The 21,114-nt window shown below is 36.5% G+C and overlaps 1 protein-coding gene across 1 annotated transcript in view; it reads left to right on the forward strand.

Annotated features, from left to right (window-relative positions):
* The window catches only part of HTT (huntingtin), an 87,095-nt gene that overhangs the window by 17,531 nt on the left and 48,450 nt on the right, over nucleotides 1-21,114 (forward strand). Inside the window, exons 10-26 of the mRNA XM_009328884.1 lie at nucleotides 832-879; nucleotides 4,772-4,852; nucleotides 5,272-5,636; nucleotides 7,461-7,584; nucleotides 8,077-8,195; nucleotides 9,111-9,222; nucleotides 10,607-10,747; nucleotides 11,427-11,585; nucleotides 11,670-11,767; nucleotides 13,342-13,481; nucleotides 14,279-14,342; nucleotides 14,723-14,823; nucleotides 16,280-16,426; nucleotides 17,482-17,602; nucleotides 17,820-17,896; nucleotides 20,134-20,285; nucleotides 20,682-20,884. Coding sequence (XP_009327159.1) covers nucleotides 832-879; nucleotides 4,772-4,852; nucleotides 5,272-5,636; nucleotides 7,461-7,584; nucleotides 8,077-8,195; nucleotides 9,111-9,222; nucleotides 10,607-10,747; nucleotides 11,427-11,585; nucleotides 11,670-11,767; nucleotides 13,342-13,481; nucleotides 14,279-14,342; nucleotides 14,723-14,823; nucleotides 16,280-16,426; nucleotides 17,482-17,602; nucleotides 17,820-17,896; nucleotides 20,134-20,285; nucleotides 20,682-20,884 — 2,252 coding nt within the window. The remainder of the gene's footprint in view (nucleotides 1-831; nucleotides 880-4,771; nucleotides 4,853-5,271; nucleotides 5,637-7,460; nucleotides 7,585-8,076; nucleotides 8,196-9,110; nucleotides 9,223-10,606; nucleotides 10,748-11,426; nucleotides 11,586-11,669; nucleotides 11,768-13,341; nucleotides 13,482-14,278; nucleotides 14,343-14,722; nucleotides 14,824-16,279; nucleotides 16,427-17,481; nucleotides 17,603-17,819; nucleotides 17,897-20,133; nucleotides 20,286-20,681; nucleotides 20,885-21,114) is intronic.

The raw sequence follows: 21,114 nt of genomic DNA on the forward strand, positions 1-21,114 counted from the left end.
AAAGTATGAAGGGTAAAATGAAATGTGTAAATTTAGCATGACTTTCCTGCCCGCCCTGCCCCCCCCCGCCCCGGTTTTACTGTACCCCCCGGTACAGTAAAAGTGTTTTCCCCTCCCTTCTTTAAGTGGGTATACCTTCATGGAATAGTGACAAACTCAGAGTATTTTTTTTTTTTTACAGTTTGTGTTGATAGGTTTTTTTGGTTATGCAGAGCAAGTTAACTGTGGTGATGGATTTTTTTTTCCCTCCCCCCACAAAATTAATGTTCTTCTCACCAAGCATCTGACAACTGTGATTCATAAGAAGCTGATCTAATCAGAATTTATATTAACTGTTAGCTCCTTGCTGAATACCAAAACCAGCATGAAATTAAAGCATGACTTAAGTTTTTCCATAACTTTTTCCATAACTTTTAAAATTGGCTGTCAGTGTTCTTGTCTGTGAAGTGCATGTTCTTAAAATTGTCTCTTAACTGCTGCTTACCTGTTTCAAAAGAATCAATCTCTGATTGGATTTTTGTAAGGACTTCTATATTGAACTAATGGATCATTCTAATATTGCTGCTGTTAGAAGGTAATTCATTAGCCGGAAACAATTATAGCAGTGAAATTTAGAGCATATCTTTTTAAAGGCAAACTTTGCACAAGTGGCATAGAAAAATAAAAATAATTTGAAGGCAAATAATCCAAAAAACTTGGACTTCAAGCAACAAGTTTGCTATTTCTTCCTGGCTTTGGGCTTTTTTTCTTCCCATTTGTGGCTATTAGAATTCCTTCATGGTTTCAGCAGCTCTGTCTTTGCCCTGATGTGTTACTTTCTGTGATTTGCAGCTGGAGGGGGGTCTTCATGCAGCCCTGTTCTTGCGAGAAAGCATAAAGGTGATTATTTTCAAAAACAAATCTTCAATTGCATTCCTTTCTGATTTTTTTGGTTTTTTTTCTTCCCTCTCCCTACTTCATTGTCTTGCTGAACTTCAGTCTTCATTCACAATTGCCTTTGTTATCAGCTGAGCTTAATCACTGTAAATCTTAAAAGAACTGTGATTTCTGATATTGCAATCAACATATTCTAAAATTATTCAAAACAGTATAATTCTTATTTTTGCTGTAGTTCACTGGCAAAATTATGGTGATGAATATTGATGCAATTTTCACTTTTAAACAGCATATCTAAAAATAATCTCTTGGAACAGGGCATTCTTCCTTTTGATGGTAATACTTAACCTTTAATGAAACTCACAAAATAGTTAACCTTCCTGGTTTTGTTAGGCCTGGGGTTTTTTTTCTTCTTTCACTAATACATGTGTATGTTTGCATGCTTTGATATGATGCTTTTTTATTTCTTTTTCTGTTCTTGATTAATGCTATTCATTTTGTGTCTTACTGTGTATATTTTCATTTCTTCAATAGATAATTCATTTAGCAGGATTTTAAATAATACAATTTGCTCTGAAATATTATTTTCCCAGTTTGTGCATGGAAGTACTTCATACCTAGTTATATGTTTACACTTTGCTTAAAACCAGTCATATATTGGTACTAGAATCACTCTAGATACAGCTGTGTAACAGTTTCACGTCCTGTTTTAGGTGAGCAAAATCTTGCTACTGCAGTGGAACTATGTGTGAGTGTAGTGCAGTCAGTGCAAGCATAGTAAGCAGAGAGATGTGCAATACTGAAAAGAAAAAACTTCAAGGAAAAATAGTTTAAGACTAAGATTATACAAACTTTTAAGGACCATTATAGCAACTAGCCTACACTTTTTCCAAATATGTTGTTGTGGTTTAACCCCAGGTGGCAACTAAACACCACACAGTGGTTCATTCACCCTTCCCCCCGATGGGATGGGGGAGAGAATTGGGAGAGCAAAAGTAAGAACTTGTGGGCTAAGAACAGTGTAATACTTGAAATAATAGAATAACAATAATAAATTGTATGGAAAGTAAAACAAGAAGAGAAAGAAACAAAAAAGGGGGGGGGGAAGGCAGAGAACCAAAAAAACAAGTGATGCAACTGCTCACCACCTGCTGACCGATGCCCAGCCAGTCCCTGAGCAGCAATCACTGCCCCCTAGCTGATGCCCCCCAGCTTATATACTGAGCATGACATCATATGGTGTGGAATATCCCTTTGGCCAGTTTGGGTCAGCTGTCCTGGCCGTGCCCCCTCCCAGCTTCTTGTACACCCCCCTTGCTGGCAGAGTATGGGAAGCTGAAAAGTCCTTGACTTAGTATAAACACTGCTTAGCAACAACTAAAACATCAGTGTGTTATCACATTATTCTCGTGCTAAATCCAAAACGCAGCACTATGCCAACTGCTAGGGAGAAAATTAACACTATCCCAGCCGAAACCAGGACATACGCCCTCCCATTTTTGTGTGCAAGGAATCCCATAATGCTTAAAGAATATTTCTGTATGCTTTAAGAATATACCTAAATGTGAAATAGTGGGTAGAGCTGAATGAAATAGTGCTTACGGATGCAGTGATAATTTCTAGTTTAGAAACAATAGAGTGAAAGAAAGGATGTCCTGAAAGTAGATATTGCTGCAGCATCCAAAGGTGAGGCAGAATGCAACAAATCAGAGTAACAACACATAACACTTTTAAATGAAAAATGGTAAATCATCATTTTGATACTTGGAATTGTTAGTAGTCTTCAGTGTAACTTTGAAGTATTAATAATAGTGTAAATTCAGTTGAAGTACTTCTTAAAACACTAACCTTTCCTTCACTCAGTTGGAAAACATGTATGAGTCATCAGTTTCCATCCTCTTTCAAGATCATGGTATGAAGATTTTGTGGTCTAAAAAAATGGCATAAACAAATTTGAAGAAATCTGTTCATGATTTTGTTTTATACAGGTTTAATTTCAAATTGTGAATTGTTCATTTCCTGCTGCTCTACATTGTAGAAAGGAGGGAAAAATCAAGCCTATTCCCAGTTCCTACTTGAAGTCGTTTTGCAGTCTACTACCATATAGAGTAGTAGGCTTCTGCTGTTGGCCGTGGGTGAAACTTCTCTAGCTGTAATACTCCTTTGTGTGTAGGGGTGTAAAGTGAGGCTGATCTACAGAAATCTGTGACTCTAATCTCAGAACTCGGCTATTCCATGTCTTTCCAGTCTTACTGCTTCAGACCAACTTTAGTTTTGAGCAGCTGGCCTATGTTGGTTTGTTTATGTTGCAGCTTCAGAAAATTACTTGCAAAAAAGGCTGAAAACTCATTTCAAAATGAAAGCCTATGTTCTGCATCTTAATTGAATTTTTTTTCCAAATAGTGGAAAAATGTCCTGCAGCTTGTTTTATATACTCATTTAAATGTACAAAGCCTAATATGCCTAATAAGTGTTTTTCAGTGTCCTTCCTCTCTCACTTACTTTTAAAGGTGATCAGCTGTGGAAAGCAGAATATCCTGGTTTGTTTCAGTGAAATGGATATAAATGTGAGAAAGAATAGAGAAGAATATACTATCTTTCATGCTTTTTGTTGGGAACTCTTAGCAGGATTTTACTCATTCTTTCGCAGGAGTGTGTAGTTCTCAATTAGTTACTGTTATTTTACATAGAACATACATGGATATGTCATGGTTTCTTTTCTGCCTTCTGGCAGAAACCTTCTGGGTTTGAATAGCATAAAACATACTTTTTGGGGGAAGACAATTCTACAGTGTTACTGATATGTATGAAAGCAGTTGTGATAGGGAAACTAATACAAAAGTCTGCCGGTGGTAAAAAAGCATTAACAACTTTAAATGAGATGCAAAAGAATTCACCTAGAGTTATCAAAACATTGATATCTTGCATGGTGAATCTTAGACTACCAGTGAAGCTTATTCTAAATGGCAGAACAGGCTTATCTCAAAGCAGTTGTAGTGGATCCCTCTGTCTCAGCAAGTGACTTGCAAGATCCAGAAGGATGGGCTCAGTAGCTCCCTCTGCGCTCTGTATCCTGTCCCATTTACAGACTTTTCAGTGCAGTTATGTCCTTGGTTCACTCCCAGGCAGCATGCATCTGCAGGTGTCTTTCCACTGCCTCTATTTAAAGTAAACATTACTCTGTGAGCAAGAGAACTCTATGATGATTGTGTTAGGTTATAAGTGGTTCCCATTTTTCCTATGGCAAAAGCCTCTCTGAAGATTTTTGCCTTAGTAGTCCCTGGATCTTAATGGCTGTTGTCCATGGTTGATCACCCTGTCCCACTTGAGTGGTCTTGTGCTTCTAGCCTGTGCTACTCTTCCCCCTAGGCATTTTCCATACTGTTATCACTGGAGTTCCAAGCCCCAAACTGCAAGTAGCCTTTGATAGTTTTCATAGCCTTAAGGAGGGAGAGGTTGTTTACTCTATTACTTGTGGTGCTTTAATGTCCTTCTGAGCTGAGGGCAGATATCCAGATGCGAGGTATCCAGTCCTTAGTAACAGGACATACTTGGCAAAATTAGTGGGGTCTTAAACATAGTCCACAAAAATAAACTAGAATGAATAAGGTCATAAGTAGTTTTCTGAATGTTTACACTGTTAAATAAAATTACTTAACTGTGTGTTTCCTTGTCACTGCTGTCTGTTTCTCTCCTGATTAGATAGTGAGGGACTGGATATTCACTTTCTTCATTCCTTTTTCTTTTCCATCTGTTGCCTGTCATAGCTTTGAAAAATGATTTGGATAAGCTTTTTAAAAATAGACTTCACATCTGACTGACTTCAACTGTTCAGCACTTCAAGTTGACTGTAGTTTTGGAAAACTGTAAAGGTTTTTCTTATATCATGTCTCAGGTAAAATACTTCTTGGTGAAGAAGAAGGTTTGGAGGATGATCCTGAAACCCGATCAGATGTCAGCGCTGCATCATTTGCAGGTAGCTGGCTTTCCCTTTAGCAGTGCAATCAACCTGTGTTACTATACATTACAAATCCATTCTTTTATTGCTTTATGTGAAATATACAAGTGATGTGTTATGGTGACTAGGAAGTGGATGGGCACTCAAAAGACATGCTAACAAAACTGAAACCATAAATACTCCTGGGTATAAAACTTACACTTACCTAATGAAGTTGACTGCATTTTTGGTTTTTAATGGATAGGCTGTCATATTGAGCTACTGGTATAGATGGAATGGCATCTTACAGATGCTTATTTCCCTAACTGTAGTTTAATTGCTTAGTTATACTCTTTCCTCAGCCTAGTTTAATATGTGGCTTAGTATGTGGTGTCCATATCAAGAGTGAAACACAAGTTTAAATGCTTGATTGACTCATAAATGTTTGTGTTTTGCAGCTTCTATGAAGGGCGAGATAAGCGGTGAACTAGCTTCTTCATCAGGTGTATCGACAGCTGGGTCAGTAGGGAGTTCAGCTGCTGATTCTACCGGACATGATATCATTACTGAGCAGCCACGTTCTCAACATACGTTGCAGTCAGACTCTGTAGACCTGACAAGCTGTGATTTGACAAGTACAGCTGCTGAAGGGGAAGAAGATGATGTGCTTAGTCGAAGCTCCAGCCAGATCAGTGCTGTCCAGTCAGATCCCACTATGGACTTGAATGATGGTACACAGGCTTCCTCACCAATTAGTGATAGCTCTCAGACTACTACAGAAGGTCCAGACTCTGCTGTAACCCCTTCGGACAGTTCTGAAATTGTAAGTGTGCAACGGGCAGAGGGGGGATCCCCTTCTACTGAGGGGCCCGACATATCTCAGAGCTCTTCCATGGAGGGCCCAGACTTGGATTCATCTACTTACTCGTCTTCTACTTTTCCATCCTCAGCTAGTAACAATGGAAAGGTCAGCAGCTCACACCTCTATTGGAGAGCTTGACCTCCTTTTAACACTTTCACTTCAGCAGTAAATAAAAACTACAAAGCTGTAACCAGTGTGTTCACGGGGTAGGTCATATGAAGGCATTAACAGGTTGTCACTCACTGGAAGAATGTCAATGTCAAAGTCTTGACATAAATATATCCTCTTAGTAGAATATCATTTATTTTGTATAGGTGTTTTAATTGTTTTGATGCAGGAGGACTAATGGAAGTGTTAAAGGGTGAACAGTCTATTTGGAATGATAGAGGACTACTTTTGAAACCTAATGCTTCACATTGTTTTCTGCCTGTGCTTTTTCACTTGGCAACACAACTCATTTTTTTCCTTTTTATTCCATCTTAAGGATTTCTCCTATACTGAGCAAATACTGCATGATTTACTAATGTAGCAGTTACATATCTAATAAGCACCTGAAATGTGTATACAATATAGCTGTTTTAAGAAGTTTGTCTGTCTTAGGCAGGTGTATTGTGAGGTTGTAATAAAAACAGCAAAAATATAATTACTGGGAGCAAGAGCAGAAAATGCAAAAAAAGGGAAAACTTAGAATTTCTTAAGTTCTTTTTTCAAACATTATCAAACTTTTGACTTATGTCTGCTGATAGTAACTTTGGAAAAGTAATAGTCTCTTACCACTATAAAAAATGGTAAATTTACAGTTGATATGCAAATATTCTTGCAAGTGTGAGGATTCAAGAACCAAAGGAGTGATGATAATTGCACTGTGTCTGAATTAAATGTAGACAGTGCAGAGCTCAAAGTGAGCAGGCATTTATTGACAAATTGTTTATTGACAAGATGCATTTCTTGCAAATTCTTGTCAGACTGTTGCGTATGCCAGTTTGCATACTGTTTACAAGCAGTAATTACGAATAAAACTATTTTTTCCTAATTGACAGGCAAGTGGTTGTCCCACTTACCCACACGCGGGCTTTTTAATGAACAATTTCCAGCTGCTTATAAAGTCAGGGAGTAACTGAAGAAGTATCTTGTCTTCTGATAAACTTACAATGAAATGCTTTTTACTGTCTTTTATTAACGTTACCAATTTTTTTGTCTTTTATGGTTTTTTTTCCATATACCTACTGCCTATATATTGCATTGGTACCAAGGGTCAAACTCTTCTAGAAGTGTCCATTTTGGTAGTCTCTGGTTTCAAATGAAGGAATTAAAATATGTTCAAACTTATTTGTCCTTTTTTGTCCTACACAGTGTTTTCTCAGTTCGCCTTTACATATCCAGGACAAGTGAGATTATGGGAGAGTTTGACAGCAATGGACAAGTTCAATTTGTGACAGTAAAGGTGTTGGTTGTGATTTGTGACTGCTGAAATAGAGAGATAGTGTTTGGAATAAGGGAGCAAGGAGAGCTGCAGCAGAAGCAATGCACTAAGTGTTCGACTTTCTTACTGTTAATGTCGAAGTTCATGGCTCAAGTGGGAGACTGTCAGATGTAGCTATGGCCTCTAGCCCAAATGCTGGAGGAGGAGGGAACTGCTTTGTGGCCTGCACGCAGCTGTACACTAATGTTTATCAGGCTCATATTTGCTTTCAAATTATTTCTAGATTACTAACACCGCATGTTTGCGATTTAATACTGTGTGTTAAGCTAAGTTATTTTAAGTCCTGTCCTTGTACTGTGTAGGTTTTGGAGAGTGCTGAAGGACAGTATTCTGGAATGCAAATTGGGCAGCTGCAGGATGAGGAAGATGAGGCTGCAAATATTCTCCAAGATGATTCATCAGAGTCTTTCAGAAATTCTTCTATTGGTATGTTGATAAATGTGGGGCGGGTGTGTGTGTGTGTGCGCGCTACCAGAACTGGTGACACCTTTAAGACAGGTGTTACAGGTGCATCTGCTGTCTAACTTAGAATCATAGAATCATTAAGGTTGGAAAAGACCTCTAAGATCGAGTCCAACCATCAACCCAACACCACCATGCCCACTAAACCATGTCCCTAAGCGCCTCATCTACCCGTCTTTTAAATACCTCCAGGGACGGTGACTCAACCACTTCCCTGGGCAGCCTGTTCCAATGTTTAACCACTTTAACTTCCAAGGCGCCGAAGTCTCATGTAATGGATATGAAAAACAAATAACTAGATTGAAATGTAAAATAAGGAATACATTTCAACACTTCTAGTGAATCACTTGTTTTGATCACTGCTAATTTATTTTTCATGTTTGTGTGATTAAGTTCAGTTAAAGTGCTTTTAATTTGCATCTGAAATGGTATTTAATGAATTGCCTCTTTCTAAAGCTCTTCAACAGCCTCACCTGTTGAAAACCATAAGCCATAGTAGGCAGCCTTCTGATAGCAGCGTAGATAGATTTACATCAAAAGAAGATGCAGCAGATCCTGGTGATCATGAAAATAAGGTGAGAAGTAGTCAAAGGGTCTCATTTAAAATTTAAAACAACTAAGTTTGAAAAAAAAATAATTACAGTTATGATCATGTAAATTAGTGGTAAATGTGGGTAGCCTGCATATGTGGTGTGCTTCATTATAGGTCAAAATAACTTAAGGTTGAATAGTAAATCTGAGTTACAGCCTGAATTTCATTTAACATAAGGTGAATACACAAATGTTGATATCTTGAATGCAATTACCAGCAAAACCATAACAGAATACAAACTGCTGAGAATACAACCCCCTTTTGTCTGTGCATTAGTAGGGTACGTTGCTAGCTGTGTAGGTAACTTTATGATCTCCTCAGAAGTTACTATGTCTTACTCTTTGAGCCTCTCTTTCTGCGGAGAAGCTCATGCCATTCTAACCACAGGTTACTGATTTCCTCTTATGGTTTTTGACTTTAGCTTTGGACCTTGTTCTCAGCTGGGGCAAGAGGAGTTTGGTTTGTGGCAGGCAGAGTTAGATCAGCTTGGGTTACTGGGGAACTCCAAATGTGAAACTACAGAAGGTCAGCCTTCTTCGGAAACAACTTTGGAAACTTTGTATGAGAAGTAATTAATTCCTAAGATCATTGTTTGGTGACAAAAAGTGGTTTATCAGACTCCTTCAGATGCAAACAGCAAGTCTAGGTAATTCAGAAAATCTACAGAATGATTGTTGCTTCTGTGATAAAATTAAACCAATTCTGACACTGGATACAAACTTCCCGAAAGCATTACATTCAAAAGCCTTTTTTTGGAGTATGTATTAAACGCATTTTATATTACAACCTTTATACATTTGGGGATGTGCAGTATTTCCAAATCTTGTTGTGCTTAATACTTTATTTAAATTGAAGATTAATTTTTATCTCTACGAAATTTGTTATTTGCCTTCAATAGCCCTCCAGGGTAAAGGGAGACATAGGTCACTATACCGATGGAAATTCTGCGCCTTTAGTGCACTGCGTTAGACTTCTGTCAGCCTCTTTTCTACTTACTGGGGAGAAAGGAGGTAAGTTTCTGTTCAAGACTCATTGGTTCATTGTGTCTCTCAACGTACAAGGTTGGAAATGTGATCAGTTTATCTGGTTTTTAATCTCACTTTATTGGAGTTTTCAGGGGTGGGGTTTTTCTGTGACAGTCCTGATCTAAATGATCACACCAGAGTACAGAAGAAAACCTAAAAACACTTAAAAATTTATGCCATTTTACAATTAATCCTGTTTTGAACCATTGGGTGTCTAAAGAAGTGTTATGGTAACTTAACCCATAAGTCAAATACTTAGTCGCGTTTACAATTTGTAAGTTCTCATGAGACTTAACCTGTGGGGCCATGATGGTTTATAGATTATATGAAGCTACGAAGACAATCTAATATCAGTATTTCTTTTTATCAGTGTTGGGTACCCAGTTTGTCCATGGGAAAAGTATCAATACCTCAGTAAGGAAACTGTTTTGTGAGTTGCAGTCCCTTCTGTGGAAACTCCTAAAAACAAGTTCAGAAGAATATAGTTCTAATATTTTTACAGTTGATTTTGTTTACAATGCCTAATTTGTTTTAATTAAAACAAGATTAAAAGTATCTCTTTTAGCTTTATCACTCGGTTGTGTTTGAATTCTGTATTAATGTTTTTGAATGTACTTCAGGTAGAGGAAGTGCTGTTGTATCCATATGTGTTTGGGAAATGTAACTTCAGTTTTTAAATGATTCAGCTGTAGTAAAGCAGAGAATTGACCTAAGGTTTTCAAAGACATAGCTGAAATCTCAAGTTGAACTTTTTTCTCCTCTTTTAACATCTTATAGTATTTGCGTCAGTTAGTGTGGCCATTTTTCATGTGTTTTTTCATGTGTGACTGTCAAAGAGAAGCATTTTGACAGTAAGTGATTGTTAGAGGAGGCTGTTGGGGCACAAAAGAGGAGTTATTTACCTTTTCAGCATAGTAATAAAACTTTAGTAGGGGTTTTGTAGAAAGCCTTTATGGCATACACTGCTGCTTCCATTTTTTTCACTGGGAAGTCCATGTCACAGGCATGTGTGTATCTGTCATTATATGTATGGCTGAAGTGAGCATTTAAGATATTCATTCTTTTCCCCTTTTCTAAACTTATTTGTTCATGTGGTCTGCTCATGTAGTATTCTTGGAAAGACAGTGTAGTAGCTGTATTCTCAGCAATGAAGGAAGTGAGTGTGTGGGGTTATTAGTTATTTATCTCTTTTCTTTTTTGAAACAAAAAAAGCTGTGTATAACTGCTGCCTCTGATAAACTGGAACTACTTGCTCTGCCTTCATATTTTTTTGTCCAGGCTAAGCTATTTATATCACACAGAGTTATTAATTAACTCAATTCAGGAAGCTTTTAAATACACCCCCCCCTTTTTTTTTCCTTCTCCCCAGCTTTAGTTCCTGATAGAGATGTGAGAGTCAGTGTAAAAGCCTTGGCAGTAAGTTGTGTTGGAGCAGCCATTGCGCTTCATCCTGAGTCTTTCTTCAGCAAACTGTATAAAACACCCCTTGAAGCAATGGGAGAAGAGTATGGTATGTTGCACTTCACATATTCCATTTTAATAGTGTGTTTGGGTTTTCGAATAAGTGAGGCAGCATCTATAGTGAAACCTCTAAATCCAGTTCAGTATTGGCAAACGAAGGCTGCACCAGTTGGAATGAACATGCTGCCTGTGCTACTAGCACATATGGTGAGATTTTTTTTGTAGTAAGAGTTAAGTTTCAGTGGATGAGCTTGTACAGCTTCTGACAAGTTGAACCTGTTTTAGTAAAACTGCTGTATAGGGGTGGTTTGTTTATCTTATAAATGGTTTCTTCTAATTTATTTCGGGCCATCTTCTAGATGGTTTCTAAGCTATTAGGTTCATTTTTATGAATGCTGGAATATGATCAGCAGGGACCTGGAGTATTCAACTGGTTTGATACTGATAGTGGCAAAGGTGGAATGTTGACCAAAACTCTTAAATTTCCCCAGAGCACTTTGTGTACAATTGAAATAAATCATTAATATGTGATCATTGGTCTGGATGGTGTGAATGATCTGTAGATTACATGCAAGGGATTTCTGAAAGGTAGAACTAAGGCCGGCGCATTGTGAATATGTTGACATTGATTGTACAATAATTAGTACCTCCACTGAAACATTTTTAGGGATCAGTTAAGACTAAGACTAGTATTTTTAAAATAAAGTAGTTGTAACTTACTTTCATAGAGGAGCAGTATGTATCAGATATTCTGAACTACATTGACCATGGAGATCCCCAGATTCGAGGAGCTACTGCCATTCTGTGTGGAACAATTGTCAACTCCATTCTAATTAAATCCCGCTTTGATGTGGAAAAATGGCTAATACATGTCAGAAGCTCAACAGGTAACAATTTATTTTAAGGGTGTCTTTTTTTAACGCAACCAAAATTTTCTCTTGTTTCATTGCTCTAAATTCTTTTTTTGTTAGGAAATCTCTTTTCCTTGGTAGACTGCATACCTCTGTTACAGAGAACGCTGAAAGATGAGTCTTCTGTTACATGCAAACTGGCTTGCACAGCTGTGAGGGTAAGCAGAAGTAGTAATTTATTTGCACCACGACAGATCACAGGGGTGTTATTTGTTGACTAGGATCCTGCTATGCTCAGGTGTATAAACATGGAGCAAAAAAAGACTTCTTCCCCAAGAACTCTGTTGTAGAAAACATGGATTCAGGCACAGAAATGGAGAAACAAAACAGCTGGAAAATAGTTATGTTGGTTAGATTAAGTAGCAGTATAATCTAATCATATTTCTAGTCATAAATGTACTGGTATGAGCTGTAATGTTACATTAACCAACAATAGGATGAGTGCATTAGGTTGTCTAGCCGAAACAGGGAAGTGTGAACATGTAACACCTGGTTGTAGCCTGTATTTGGAGAGCAAAAATTAAATGTGAGAAATGACAAGTAAAATAGTGATTATTTTCTGAAATGATAATTTCTAAAAGTGAGGAAAGTCTCAGGAAAGTGTGTGTTTCAAATTGGGTGAAAGATCCATCAGGCAATTGTTAAAATAGAGATGATAGCTGAATTTGTGAGTGGAACTTAGAGCATGTGAATTTTATTTCTTTAATAAAATCTATCGAAGGTGTTCTGTGAAAAAGCAGAGGGGTGAAGGAGTGAGCTTTTCCTTGAGGAATTTTCAAAAAAAGTAGAATGACAAGGACAAATTGGAGGGCAAGGGAAATTAATTCCTTGGGGAGAGGCACAGGGTGTCTGACTCTATTGCAGCTTATGGGTCAGTGAGGCAAAGTCTAACTTTAGTAAAATGCAGATAGTTAATATATGGAAAGTATGATTTCATGTGTTAAGAGGAGGGGTCTGTGATGCAGCTGAGGGAAGGAAATCCAGTTTGTTAAATGATGCTATCTTTTTAACTTTCTGTTCCATGATCTTATTGTTTGTATATAGTGGTTTCATGTATGATTACACTTATAATTATGGCTTTTTAGAAGACTTCACTAGAAGTGTTCAGTTTAGGCAACTTATACTGTCCAATTTTGTCTTTTTCTTTCTCTCAGTATATAATGTAGCCTGACTTCATAACTTTCGGCATAAATGTTCAAAAGCATTTTGGGTTGTTAATCTCCAAAGAAGAAAGTACATTTTCATGTAGTTAAGACATAGAAGTGTAGTATAGATTTTTATAACTTTTTCCAAAGATTACACATTCTGCATATAGTTGAACAGTCATTAAAATGAGGAGGTATGACTTTTTCAAAAACTTCTGGAAATCAGAACCAGGTGTCTAAAAATACCCTGTGGAAATTAGGAGAGACTCTTTTTGAACAGATAAGAGTATAGTGCTTGTGGTGTTTAAGCCCTGTGAGTTTTAGACCTTACTCTTTGGAGGATTGTCATCTGGTCCCTGAGGCGTTTGTTCCTCTCCAGCACTTAAATTCAGCAGCAGGTTTTAGCAGTTCACGTGGAGCTAGTGTCCTAGCCTTGCAAAGTACCTAGCTCTGGTACTTCCTCCTAGCTCTTAAGCAATAACTTTTTTTTAGTATTCTAAATAAAACAGATTTTTATGATCACTTACATACTTTGATTCAGAGAACCTTTTCTGTAATATACCTGAAAGTTTTTTATTTCTTCTCAGCATTGCATCATGAGCTTATGTAGTAGCAGTTACAGTGAACTAGGTTTACAACTGATTGTTGACCTCCTTACACTGAAGAACAGCTCATATTGGCTAGTAAGGACGGAACTTTTGGAAACGCTTGCAGAGGTAGATTTTCGGTAAGTGTTCACATTTTTCTGTGGGTGTTGTAGCTGCAGTGCAAAGATGCTGTGTATAGGAAACTGGAATCAAAATGGAGCTGTTTCTTCTGAAATACTAACGAGTTTCATAAAACTAATTCAGACCAATCATTCATACAAGGACTGTATGAATTCCTTTGTCAAGTTACTATTGTCTTCACTACCTAGCCTGATCCTAGTAACACTGTATAGAGTTTCTAGTTCAGTGGTCTGTATCAAGTGTTCTGTAAATCTGTGATCAGAGACCATATAATCTGGACACTAACTTGATTTCCAGTTGCGTGGGTTTTTCTTAAAGAAAAAGTCCCTGACTTGTTCTCCATTATTGTCAGCTCTCTTCTGTTGCTCAGTTTCTGTTACACTGAAATGAATGACTTCCTTTTCTTGCGTTCTCTCATTCTCTACAGGTTCTTCCAAGCTGAAAGACAAAAGGTGTTGATATAAAAGTTCTTCAAGTTATCTTTAGTTATACAAAATTGGACTCTTTCTGAATAGTGATATTTGGAATATCTTACCATCTTTTCAAAACAGTCTGATTTTTACGTGCATGGGGAGAAAAAAATACAATTACAATCGCAATGTGTAAATAATGTTTTTTAACTAAAGAAAAGTAATTCTTCTGTTACAGTAGCCAGATAGTAGTTTAGCAATTGCTTACCTCTTCTAAAAGTGTGTTTACTTTTTACATTTTCCCTGCAGTGATGTTTTTAAAAAATAAGCAAATAAAAAGAACCCTCAGAGCAAACTAATGTACTCTAAATTCTATTTTACCATAGGCTAGTCAGCTTCTTGGAAGGAAAAACTGAGAGCTTGCACAGAGGTGTTCATCATTATACTGGTGTAAGTAAATTATTGAATCAGTATATTGTGTTTCTTGATTAAGGTACCAGTGCAATTTCAGCACTTTATGTTTAAATTCTGTCAACACTGATAATTGTTGTAAGTATGTTTTGTGTAAGTAGGCTCATGTTCTGAGACTTGTTACAATTGGAAAGATACTTTACTACTGAGATTCAGATATCTTAGTGTTCTCTGGTGTGTGTGTGGTTTTTTTTAAACTAAAAAATGTTGGCATTTATGTATTTAAATAGGGCATTTGGTAATGTTAAGGTAAAGATTGTCTTAGACTTGTATGACAGATGAAATCTCACTTGTTAACTATCTTAATCTGGTGAAATGATGAAAATGTTTGAACTTTACTGTGCTAACTTATTTTCTAGCTACTAAAACTTCAGGAGAGAGTGCTTAATAATGTTGTAATATGTCTGCTTGGAGATGAAGATCCAAGAGTGAGACATGTAGCTGCAGCTTCATTAATGAGGTATATGTTTGTTTTATTTTTTAAAAAAGAAAAGGAGTTTAGAAAGATACTGACATGTTACTGTGTACCTATAATTAAAATAATCCCTTAGTGGGTTTTTCATATTTTTGTTTAAATGAGGGACAGGAGACAAATGCAGCTTTGTGGTACCTGGAGCATGCATCATTCTGAATCATCAGGCAATTGTGCTTTGCTTTTCATTAGCACTACAATTACATTTAACTGTATTACATTCTGAGGGTCACTTTCAGTTTCAACTTGGTCGTTAGTTTTCTGCATGCTGAAGTGATTTGTTCAGTCTCCTGACAGTAGTTGGATTTAAAATGTTGCTCTTCTACCGAGTTGTCCTAACTCCAACCAAGTTGTTGGTTATAAGTAGTGTATCTTAAAACTTCCATGCTCTCTGATTATAGTAAAGTAGCTAATCTTGTTTAAAAAGCAGCTGTTTGCTGTAACCTACTACGGTTACAATTGCTGTCCAGATAAATGCACCAAACAGTAAGGATTAGTTGGTAGTTTATTTATTAGAATTCAAGGACTTAAGTTTTATGTCTAAAGAAGTTGGGAGCATCTAATACTGAATTCCTGGAATATTTTGTTGTCAGAGGAGTCTCTTTCCTAGTTTTTCAGACTATTAATTGCCATCCATTCCTAATAGCAAATAAAGGACAATGAAACCTTAAAAATTCTGCCACTTAAAAGCATTTGTATTGTAGAAACAGCTCAGCAGAGAAATCATTAACTGTTGTGTCATAGTTAGTATTTGTTGCTTTTATTCAGCAACTAACAAGTTGGAGTTTTTCTGTATCTTCATGTTGACTTAGTGACAGCATGTGTGTTAAAGTTGGAAAAGACTTAACTGCCCAAGAAATCTGCTACAAGCTTGCAGAAGCCCCTTGAAACGTCCAGTATGGGCATTCATTGGATGTACTGTCAGTGAACTTCTAAAAAAATGTGCACTGTAGTTTTTCACTGTTGTCTAAGTTGAAAATGTTTGTTGTTCAAGAAGACTGGATCTTACTGTATGTTTAAGTTTTGCTGCTTAGAAATCAGGTGGTGAAAAATTTTCCTTTTTGGGTAGAAATTAGTTTTCAGTTGACACAGATATCCATGGGGAAAATATCTGGGGAGATAGGAGAACACTGAGAAACTCTTTAGCAAAGTGGTCATTTTAGTGTGTATAGGTATGTATGTCTATAAAATATTTTTAGCTACCATGTGTCTAGAGCAGTTCCTTTGTTCTGATTTGAGCTCCTTGATTATAATGAAGAGCAGTTGTGTAAAAGTGAATTCAGCTTAACAATATGAGTTTTAGTAATGGTTTTTATTTACAATCTGATATGTCTAGTGTATGCAGCATTCTGAATTGTATATGAAATGTATTTTAAATGTACTTTAAATTGTATATTAAATAACTTCTGAATAATACTTTTCCTTTTTGACAATTATCATTAAGGCTTGTTCCAAAGCTGTTTTATAACTGTGATCAAGGACAGGCTGATCCAGTTGTGGCAGTAGCAAGAGACCAAAGCAGTGTCTACCTGAAACTACTAATGCATGAAACGCAGCCCCCATCTCACTTTGCGGTGAGCACTATCACCAGGTATGTTATGTGACTTGTCTTTCTTTAAAAGGAACGCGGACCCAAATTTCAATTCATAATGCCTAGAATCATATTTAAGTCCTGCAAATCCATGTGCTTATGAATTCTTTTTCCAACCTGTAGGAGCATCTGTGGTAGTTCTAGGCTCCACAGAAATGCTGGTATTTAAAGGACAAACTGGTGTGTGAGCTACTAGTGATGTGCTCACACATTGATGGTAGGGAGTCACTGTTCTGTGATAAACTTTCTTTTCATTGTGAGGTCACCCTATTTGTTTATTAAATTGCACACAAGTGAGTGCAGCTTTGCAAGCTAATCATATGTATACATTATTGTTCTTCAGGTACGTTGATCAGGATTTATAACTGTTCACATCCTGTTTAATGATTGTGGTTGCAGAAGTCTGTACTGCCTTCTAATTTTGGTAGTGTCATCTTGTCGCTGTATTTCTACTGCGAACTATAATTTCCTAAACTCCTCTGTTTAGATGTCTTATAGACAGTATGAGTTGTATATATTTATGGGGACTCTTTGCTTCTATCAATTTGTCATACAAGGTTTTAAATTATGTACCTTTTCCATACATGATCTCAATCATGTCACTGAAGATTTATATGCTGTAGTAGAGAAACAATAGAACTTCGTGGACACTGTGTTATTTCAAGTACAAAATTACTATTTTTCTACATCAGTAATCTTTTTACAGCAATAATCCAAAGTTTGTCAACATGCAAAAATGTTAGATGGATTTGAGCAAAAGCAATGACTAATGCTAAATTGGTGGTGGTTTCTAGAGCACCTAGTTAGGTGTTGAGAGTTGATCTACTGTTTCTGTTTGCTAACAAAGAGATTTGATTTATAAACTAAATTGCTTTTGCTAGTACAGAAGCAAAAATATCAAAATATACTAAGGTGGTATTTAGAGTGTTCTCCAATTTTGTATTTTATAAGTGGCCTATAAAATATGTAATAGTAACTTAAGCCATAATCATTTGTGCTTGAGGTGTTTCTTTTTTTAAGTACGTGTTTTAATGGTATAGATATTTGTATTTCAGAACATATAGAGGTTACAATATGCTGCAAAGTCCAACAGATGTCACTATGGAAAACAATCTCTCAAGGGTTATTGCAGCAATTTCCCATGCATTGACAATATCCACTACAAGAGCACTTACAGTGAGTTTTCTTAGTTGCTATAATGGCTGACTCTTTCTTTTCTCTTTTTTGCTTGCTTTATTTTTAATTAGTTCCTGGCTATATTGGTATCTGCAGCTTTGGTACTGTGGCAATGGCATTAGTAATATATTTAATTCTCACTCTTAAGATACCTTGTTGTTGTTGCTAACTCTTCCAGTGATGAAACTGATTTAATTCTTGGTTTTAACTTTTTCAGTTTGGCTGCTGTGAAGCTTTGTGTCTTCTCTCCACAACATTTCCAGTCTGCACCTGGAGCATGGGATGGCACTGTGGGTATGTTCCCGCATCTGTTATTCAAGCTTCTAAAGGTCATGTTTGTGAAATGAAAATACGCTTGTTTAGGTATCAGAAGTCCTGGTTTAGATATATGCTGTTAAGTGTATCTTAGCAGTTATTTAAGAACTTTATACAGAAGAATGTAACATCAGGTTGTCATGATATTAAGTGTCAGCACTTTGTCATCTTTGGAACCACAGCGTATATCACAAGGATTGGCTGCAACTACTATATAAAAAGATACATAGGATCAGTGTCTATCAAAATAAGTAATAGGAGAAAACTTCCCATGCTTTTGAACTAATATTCATCTTCAGGATATTGTCTTGTAGTATCTCTTTAAAATCAGGACATCATTTTCACCTTGATCTCATGTTTATGTTGGAAAAACAGTGGGTAAAAGAAGCTGGTTCATAATTGCTCTTATAACTATAAAAGTGTCAGATGCATTTAAATTGTTCTTATTTGGCACACTGAATGGGAACAGCAAATGAAATATCTATAATAAAGTGTTTTGTAGGTAATATATAATAGCCTCAAAGTACTTACATTCTGAAGAGTTTTTTCAGAATGTAGCTGTGCAGTTGGCAACTCCAAAGCTTTGATCTTGTTTCTGATTATCAATGTGCTGTGCCACGTGAGCTGTAAAACTAGCTACTGAAGATGTGCATGTGTAGAACTGTTTAGTTTTTAAATAGATATAACATCATTTGTGTTGATTTTCTTCATTGCTGTCATTGTCTCTACTCTTACTTTACTCTTCTGGTATCCTGAAACTCTATTGCAAAACTTTCTCTTATTTTAAAAACAAAACAAAAACCTAACAACAAAAAAAAACCCAACCCTCCCCCAGCAGCTTTTATTGTCGACATGCCCTTTCTTCCCTTGCCAGCCATAAGTGTGGCGTGCTCTGCATATGCATTCTAAAAGATGTCTTTTGAGCTATAGGTCATTTGGTTTTAACAAATGAAGTAGGTTAGGATGTGAGCAGTACTTAGCTGGAAAACAAAATGAATGCAGAATGGCAACAATGTGTCTTCTGCTCTTCCCAGCTTAAAAAATGCTGTCTTTAAGATGCATCTAATAATCATCAGTGATGCAATGACATAGCCTTTGCCCTTTCCTCTAATTCCTTCTTTACAAATTTTCGGCCCATGTTCATACTAATTTGGCTTGTAATTTTATTTTTATGGAATGATACAAACATCATTCTGGGTAATAAGAATAACAACATGAAAATTTTGCAAAAATTCTTTTCTGTCTTAAGTATTGTCATTCTTATGATTAAGAAGCTATTGGAACTGCTGCTTTCCAACTCTGTACAACTCAGCATGGATTAATTCATGGGTTTCTAACTGTATGTAAAGTAAGCAACACTTGCATATGAAAACTTTTTTTAAAAAAAAGAAGGCACTGTAATTACCTGTGTACCTTTGTCAAAATAATAGCTACACTTAGTGTAAATTTTATTTTCTGAAATTGCTGTAGCTGTATTAGACCAGAGTGACTACATTAGAAGATATTTTTTTAATTAAAAAAACTTCTGAAAGAATACCTTTATTTAGAGGTTGCATAAAGTCTTTTCCAGAAAGGCAGTTAGTAGTGTTGTGCAGGTCTTACAGCTTTGAAATGATGTGTGTAATTGACATAGTATTGTGACAAACATCTTTTGGTGATCTCTAACTGCTCTTTTTGAAACTTGAGTTGTGTGAGAAAATCTGATTTTAAAATTATTGTAAAGGAAAATATGGAATGCAGCAGCAAACTACAATCTTGGATAGAGTCCACCCATAAATCTAGATGATTTGATGGATTACAATTGTTTGTTTAAATTCTTGTCACTTTAAAACAGTATCTTGTTTACATTGCAATACTACAGCTTCTCTCCCATCCCTACCTTGCATATGTGTGAGACTTTTAACTGGAGGTAGTTCAGGACCATACTGACTAGCAATTAAATACAGCATTCTTCAATTTATCAGTAGATGTCACTAGCAGCTTTGATATTTGCTATTTTAAAAAAAAGTAACGGCTCTTCAAGAATGCGAAGTATTGTCAGGTCTCTGCTGCAAATTGTTTTTAAGTCCTACTTGAGTGTTAAATGTGTATTCTGTAGTACTGATTTGGTTTTTTTTTTTAGATTAGCGGTCTACTTGACTGTTAGTTTTCTTAAGAATTTAAACTTACCAAAAGGGGGGAAGAAAAGTCATGACATTCCAAAATTAAACTTCCAGTGTTTCCCAGCCAAGTCCTTCAGATGAAGCTCAGAAAGGCTGCACCATTGGAATGGCTGGCATGGTCCTGTCTCTCCTTTCATCAGCATGGTTCCCACTGGACCTCTCTGCCCATCAGGATGCTTTGATTTTGACTGGAAACTTGCTTGCAGGTAAGGCAGAACAAGAGAAGTAGGATTGTCCTGATATTTTTACCATCAGCATCGGAAGGCCCATATTTCACCCTATTCTGATTACATGCAACAAAATACTTGCAAGATTCAGCAGAAGAAATAAAGAAGGAACTTCTTGCACCCAGGAGTATTGAAAAGATACTGCCTCCTAGTTGCCAAAGGGAATGTGCAGTATGCTTAGTACAGGCTGGGTACAAGGAATTAACATTCTTTGTTGTTGTTTAAAACTGTGCACCTACTGCTGGCTTTGAAAATATAGGCTCACTTTTCCCTATTTGAATTCCTGTTCATATAGAGATGATATCCTTCTAAAATTTTCTAATACTTAATTCCAGGTTTTTATCATCTTTTTCTTTAATGTGATTCCTGTTGCAGCAAGTGCTCCCAAGTGCTTAAAGAACCCCTGGAGTGCTGAAGAAGATTCAAACCAAGGTGCTGCAAAGCAGGAGGAACCCTGGCCGGCTCTGGCAGATCGAACTCTTGTTACTTCAGTAGAACAGCTCTTTTCTCATCTGCTGAAGGTCATTAATATTTGTGCACATGTAATGGATGATGTTGCTCCTGGCCCAGCAGTAAAGGTATGTGTTAAAAATAAATACAATTGTGTGACTTAAATACTGTTGTGATACAGACCTCTTCCAGGCTCTGCATTTTAGAGTTGATACAGGTATCTAATACCTTGATAATATGAGTCCACTATGTGTTGTAGGAAAGCAAGTAACAAGAAAAGAACATGCATATTGTTCTTCCATGTAACAGATTTTTGTTTAGTTCTACAGTGTTTGTAATATTACCTTAAATTTTGAAC

This window comes from Pygoscelis adeliae, unplaced genomic scaffold (genome assembly GCF_000699105.1).
Source record: "Pygoscelis adeliae isolate BGI_AS28 unplaced genomic scaffold, ASM69910v1 Scaffold66, whole genome shotgun sequence".
NCBI classification, from domain to species: domain Eukaryota; kingdom Metazoa; phylum Chordata; class Aves; order Sphenisciformes; family Spheniscidae; genus Pygoscelis; species Pygoscelis adeliae.